The sequence below is a fragment of the Terrapene carolina genome, unplaced genomic scaffold (genome assembly GCF_002925995.2).
Source record: "Terrapene carolina triunguis isolate 2854851 unplaced genomic scaffold, T_m_triunguis-2.0 Scaffold62, whole genome shotgun sequence".
Classification (NCBI taxonomy): domain Eukaryota; kingdom Metazoa; phylum Chordata; order Testudines; family Emydidae; genus Terrapene; species Terrapene triunguis.
The window spans coordinates 38,298,247-38,305,000 of record NW_020664413.1 but is presented as its reverse complement, the minus strand read 5'-3'; the positions used below and the strand labels follow the sequence as shown (position 1 = coordinate 38,305,000).

General features: G+C 45.1%; 1 protein-coding gene across 1 annotated transcript in view; it reads right to left on the bottom strand.

The window, feature by feature from the left end:
* Positions 1-6,754, bottom strand: part of RAPGEF4 (Rap guanine nucleotide exchange factor 4) — a 228,390-nt gene that overhangs the window by 194,370 nt on the left and 27,266 nt on the right. Inside the window, exons 2-3 of the mRNA XM_026647574.1 lie at positions 3,896-4,038; positions 2,148-2,236 (exon numbers count right to left, since the gene is read on the bottom strand). Of these exons, the coding sequence (XP_026503359.1) occupies positions 2,148-2,236; positions 3,896-4,038 (232 nt within the window). The remainder of the gene's footprint in view (positions 1-2,147; positions 2,237-3,895; positions 4,039-6,754) is intronic.

Below are 6,754 nucleotides of genomic sequence, written 5' to 3'. Positions count from 1 at the left end.
GGGGGGGGGGGGGGGGCGGCCCAAATTGTTTTTGCTTAGGGCGGCAAAAATCCTAGAGACGGCCCTGCCTGCACCCCAACCTCCTGTCAGTGAAAATGAGCAAGTGAGCAAGGGTGGGAGAGAGTGAGCGACGAGGGGGGGGAATGGAGTGAGCAGGGGGCAGGGCCTCAGGGCAGGGGCAAGGCAAGGGTGTTCGGTTTTCTGCAAATCAGAAAGTTGGCAACCCTAGCTGAGGGTTAGGACCAGGTTACTTGGAGCAAGGTAAAGCAGGGGCAATGCTAAGGCCAAGGCAGGAGCAGGATTGGATCCAAGGCAAAACTAAATCAAGGCTGGAATAAAGCAGGAACAAGGCTGTGAGCAAGCAGACAAGGAAGCTAGCACAGCCATGGGCAAATGCTTTGAGCAGCCACTAAACTGCTGCTAGGCTTAAGAGCTGGTCTGCTGACTCTTCCAACCAATGAGGCAGCCTACTACAGGCCAGCTGTGCTCATTAGGGTGCGGCTCTGCAGGCCTTGCTTCCTGACAGTCAGGATCAGCAAACTGCAGTGGCTGGGGCTTCAGTTTAAACCTCTTAAGTAAAGGACAAAAATACATTTTTTCCATGGAATTCAATTCAAAAAGTTAGACCTTGAGCTGCACTTCATGCGAACCCACAATATGACAGACTGGTGATTCCTATTTTACATTCAGATCCAGATCTTCTTTCAGATTATTAAATTTCAGTTCCCCTAAATCAAGAACATGGGTTGCCTTTTATAGGAGCAAAAAGACAAAAAGTAAATTTAAACAGAAGAAAATGCGGCTAACACCAGCATGCTTATGATGGACAAAAGAGCAAAGTATTGACACTATGCAGACCATTTTCATCTAGCCCTTTTATGTAGTTCATAATATTTCTTTGTGCCATGTGTAAGGGATGTGCCATGTGCCATGTGCCCCCTTACTAACATTCAGTGGGGGTGTTTTGATTGGCTAGCTCCCAGTACTAAAAGGGGAAGGGTCGATGGCAAATCAGAAGCCTGAGACTGACAGTCCCCAGGAACAATGGGGAGAGGCCAATGCTCCAGATCAGCTTGATTGACAGGGCGGGCAGGCTAATCAGAGGGTCAGGAGGCCAGGGAGGTCCCGTCCTCCGTGTGAGCTGGAATTGCCTGGGTCAGACTGAGTGGGGCCGAGCTAAGGAGAAAGCAGGGGCCCAAGCTGAGCTGGAGAGCAGAGCCGTGCCAGATCCAGAGGGGCCAGAGGCGCAGCCACAGAGCCAGAGACGCAGCCCAGGGAGAGCAGATCGTGTGCTGGGAGCAGAGCCGCAGCCACAGAGCCAGAGACGCAGCCCAGGGAGAGCAGATCCTGTGCTGGGAGCAGAGCTGCAGCCACAGAGCCAGGTGTGGTGAGCAAGTGGGGCCAGCCAAGGGGGGACCTTGGGCAAAGGGCCCAGCACAGAAAGACACCCCCAGACAAGGGCCCTTGCAGGCCAGACTGGGAGGGGGACCTTAACCTGACAGGGGGCTGACGCTGGGAAGAAGGTTCCCACCACTCAAAGCCCGGAGGTGTGTGGCCACCACCATTGCAAGTGTCCAACCCGCAGCATACCTGCAGCACAGCCAGGGCCTGAGACGGAAATCTGGGACTAACAAGGAACAGACTGTGAAGTGCCCTGATGCCCAGAGACACTGTTTGTGATGTTCCCTGCCACAAAGCAGGATGATGTGTTTTCCTTTAACCTTTCCCATTTTTCCTTATTCTTTTCTTTAGATTAATTGTTAATTAAACAACTTGTATTTGTTTTAAATTGTATGGAATAATCAGTGGGTCAGGGAGGTGCCCAGTGCAGAGAAAGTACCCCGGAGTGGGGACACCCTAGCCCCTGTCCTAGGTGACCACAGCAGGGTTGGGGGTTGAGCCCCCCAGGAATCCTGGGCCCAGCCTTGTTGGGGTTACGAGGACTCTGCCAGACAGGAGAGTGGAAGGGGAGCCCTCAAGGGCAGGGAGGCCTCTGGGTAAAGGGAGTGGGAGCGAGGACTCAGATCCTTTCGCTAGCCCACTTCACCGGGGTAGTGCAGAAGCCGGGAAAGTTCCCCACAATAGCGGGACCATTCCCCCGCTTACACATGCAACTGGGTTGTTTTAAAGAACAGTTGTATTTTTACCTGGTAGTTGCTCGTATCAGAAACTTTAACATCCAGTGATCCTGCCAAAACAGCATACCAATTTGTTCCGATATCACCCTGACGAAATACTAGAAAGATGAAATATTGTAAATAAACACTGTTATTGTAAACATATCTAACAATGCTGACAAACGTTGTTTTCATGTTGATGTATTACTGTACAGACTGCTAGCACCATAGGATTCACCATACCATATCAGATTATTTATCTATCTGCTAAGATACCCAGTGAAACCGCAGCATACCAGCTTTAGGGTATCCATACATAGAATCTCAGTACAAATGAAAATATATAGCAATGTTTCAGGCCACCTTTCTTGTTTGCTTTTCTTTTTTCTGCTATCCTAGTTAATAAAAAGGTCCTCTGAACTTGCGTTTACCATGGTGCCTCTGAAATTTGAAATATTTATTGACTTCCCCCCATCAGTCACACTTTATATTAAAATTATTTTTATAAAAGGTTAATAAATTATTAACAGATGTTTAATAAATGCTTAATCAATTTTTTTAGATAGTTATACAGTCCAACAGATCAGTAGGTTGCTTATAACCATGGCGTATAATAATTTATAACACATTCTATTTATATCTGTAATATGCTTATAACATCTATTGATCATTTGCTAACCCTTTATTAACCATTCCTAAATGGAACTTTATATTACAGTGAGATCCACATGTCTTTGTTATGTTGCTACTATTATCTGATTCCCATCAGGAAAAATAATAGAGAATAGAAACCAAAGATATTTAGAAAATACCCTTATCAGGAGAAATACAAGGAGATAATTCACTTCTCTCTTTCTGGGGATGGTCCCTATAACTCTGTTTGAGAAAAGACTTTTAAAATATTTATCTACAATGCTACTTTTGTGGATTCCTCTTGTGCTTTAATAAAGTTTATGCTGAGAATCAACTTTATTTCATGCTATTTAATATTAAAGTAAAATATAGAGGATGTATGTACTATATTGATGTGTGCTTTAGAATGGGTCTAGATACATTAATTAGATGTATACCAAAAACAAAACACAAAAAATCCATCTTATGACTGTAAAGGACCAAGCAAAGGCACACAAGCCTGCAAAAGCAATAGGTCAATGTTTGTGTGAATAATTTCTGTAGCACAGATCACCATTTTTGTGTTAATACCTACTTTAAATGGTGTTCATGCTGTGTACACATTATAAATCTATCGGATATGTATTTCTCTGAAAGTAATTTTAGACAAATAACTTATTTTTACTGCTTGCTGTTTTGGTATTTTTGTGGCATCTTTTCTGTTCTAAAAGTCTGCGCAAGCTAATGCTGCACTGGCAACTTGCTGCAAGATTGAAGGCTTCTGTATTAACAAGGGAGACTGCAGGTCACATACTAATACCTAGCTGTTATGCACTGCCTTTCAGCCGTACATCTCAAAGCACTTTACAAAGGAGGTAAGCATCATTATCCCCAATTACAGACAGGGTAATGGAGACACCAGAAGGAGACAGGACTTGCTCAAGGCCACCCAGCCAACCAGTGGCAGAGTCCTGGTCCAGTGTTCTATCCACTAGGGAACACTGCCTCCAGGGACTCAGAGTAGAACTGCATTATGTCATATAGAAGTTCAGTCAACTCTGTCCCAGCAATGTAGATTTCTTCAACAGGATTCCCCATATATACTGTTGCCTTATCTGTCCCTAGAAGGGAATCCTGGTCTAATATATTATGAAACAACAACTTACATGTGATTCCCTTTTCCAGATTTTCATAGTATCCACAGAGACATATCTGCTGGAGAAGGTTTGGATGAAATTTCTCAAAAGCTTTCACTTCTTTCAGTCGGGTGAATATAATATCTACATCTTCACTGGAACGTTCCAATGGTCTGCATGAAGAGAAAAAGAATGGCTCATAAAGGCTTTGTCACAGAAACAGGTAATTCTCACCCACATACACCAAAACTAAGATTATTAGTTAAAAAATGTTTAATATTTGTGAGCCCATTAAATGCAGGTTGTAGGTGCATGCAACAACCTTGCAGACATTCCAAATAATCAAATCACCTAACCACTATATCCAACTTTATTATTATTATTATCATAGTGCCTGGCAACCCCAGTCACAACTGAATCCCCATTGTCTCAAGCACTGTATAAATATTTATGAAGATATGGTCCCTGCCCGAAAGAGCTTGCAATCTTAAAACTAAAACAAAGAGCAAAACCAAAACCACACCACAATGTGAGGAACAAGGGGTAAACATGGCATTGAAACCTATAAACCTAGAGTCCTGGCCCAGCTCTGAAGACTGAGGATACATCAGACATACAGAACTGCTTGCCATAATGGAGGTTTTCTATATTACTTTAAGGAATGCTAGTAAGCATGCTCAGTAACTATTACACCCACCCCGCTCTTTTAGATTTTACTGGGCACTTCTGAATCTCCAACTCAGTTTTCTGCATACATATAGAAACACAAATGATTCCAACAAATCCATTCCTCTGCTCCACCTCTTCTGTCCTTTTCTTTGTATAAGAAAAATAAAATGCTGTTGTATAAAAGCATGCAAGTTATGCAAGCTGGATATGAACAACTTCATTAAAAAGAAAAAAAATGAAAGTGCTCCTATCTCTAAACAGATACAGCATAAATAAAAGGTATCCTACAACGGGGAGTGAAAATAATTGGAGGTAGGGCAAGACTGTTGCACTCACTGGCACAAGATGGCATTGAGCCCAAGAGCTTAGTAAGTTCAAAAAACAATTTGACATTTACATGGCTAATGTGAACATCCATAGTTACTTTACTAGAACATTTTAAAATGTAGTTATAAAACTCTGTAATTCAGAGAATAAACTGACCACTAATTGAAGGCATTAGGAAGGACAATTATGGAAGATTCAGTACAAGGTTTCTTGCATCTTCTTGTGGAACTACTGAAACTGACCACTTTTAGAGTGGGATACTGCAATAGATGGACCACTGGTCTGCAATAGTATGGCAATTTTAATGTTTCTATGAAATTATGTTGGAAATTAGGTGCTGAAATTATTCTTGTACAAAGAGGTCTGGAAAATTTAAATCATTTTCAGTGCCCTTCACGTCTACCCGCTGAATCTAGTGCTTCCACAAATCAGTTAATTTAACTGACCAAAATGCTAATTTCTTTTAAATACATGGAAATAGCATGACTAAAAAGGGACAAAGTTTAGCTTAATTTATATATATATATGTATTTGTTTCCCTCTTTCACCACAATGCAATGTGCACACTCTAAGGGTATGTCTACACTACGAGGGTAATTCGATTTTACTTAAATCGAATATGTGGAATCGATATTGCAAAGTCGAACGTGTGTGTCCACACTAAGGACACACTAAGGACAGTAATTCGACTTTGTGAGTCCACACTAAGGGGGCGAGCGTCGATATTGGAAGCGGTGCACTGTGGGCAGCTATCCCACAGTTCCCGCAGTCCCCGCTGCCCATCGGAATTCTGGGTCGAGCCGCCAATGCCTTCTGGGTAAAAAAAATTTGTCGTCATCCGTCCGTCACTAACGCCCTCCCTCCCTCCATGAAAGCGCCGGCGGGAAATCAGTTCGCGCACTTTTCTGGTCAGTGACAGCGCGGACGCCACAGCACTGCGATCATGGATCACGCTGCGACCATCGCTGCACTTGTGGCCGTTCTCAACACCTCGCAGCTTATCATACACCTTTCCCTGAGGCAGATGCAGAGAAATCGGGCGAGGAGGCTACGGCACCGCCGTGAGAGCCTGAAGTCGGAGAGTGGCACAGAGCTGTCAGAAACCACGAGCCCCAGCGCCCAGGACATCACGGTGGCAATGGGGCATGTGGATTTTGTTGAACGGCGATTCTGGGCCCGGGAAACAAGCACGGACTGGTGGGACCGTATAGTGCTTCAGGTCTGGGATGAATCCCAGTGGCTGCGAAACTTTCGCATGCGGAAGGGGACTTTCCTGGAACTTTGTGACTTGCTGTCCCCTGCCCTGAAGCGCAAGGACACCCGCATGCGAGCAGCCCTCACTGTCCAGAAGCGAGTGGCCATAGCCCTCTGGAAGCTTGCAACGCCGGACAGCTACCGGTCAGTCGCGAACCACTTTGGTGTGGGCAAATCTACCGTGGGGGTTGTTGTCATGCAAGTAGCCAAGGCAATCGTGAAGGTACTGCTCCCAAAGGTAGTGACCCTGGGAAACGCGCAGGTCATCATAGATGGCTTTGCCGCGATGGGATTTCCAAACTGCGGAGGGGCTATCGATGGGACTCACATCCCTATCCTGGGACCGGACCACCAGGCCAGCCAGTACATCAATAGAAAGGGCTACTTTTCAATGGTGCTGCAAGCACTGGTGGACCATCGGGGACGGTTTACAAACATCTACGTCGGATGGCCGGGCAAGGTTCATGACGCTCGTGTGTTCAGGAACTCTGGTCTGTTTAGACGGCTGCAGGAAGGTATTTACTTCCCAGACCACAAAATAACTCTTGGGGATGTGGAGATGCCTACAGTCATCCTCGGGGACCCAGCCTACCCGCTAATGCCCTGGCTCATGAAGCCCTATACTGGCGCCCTGGACAC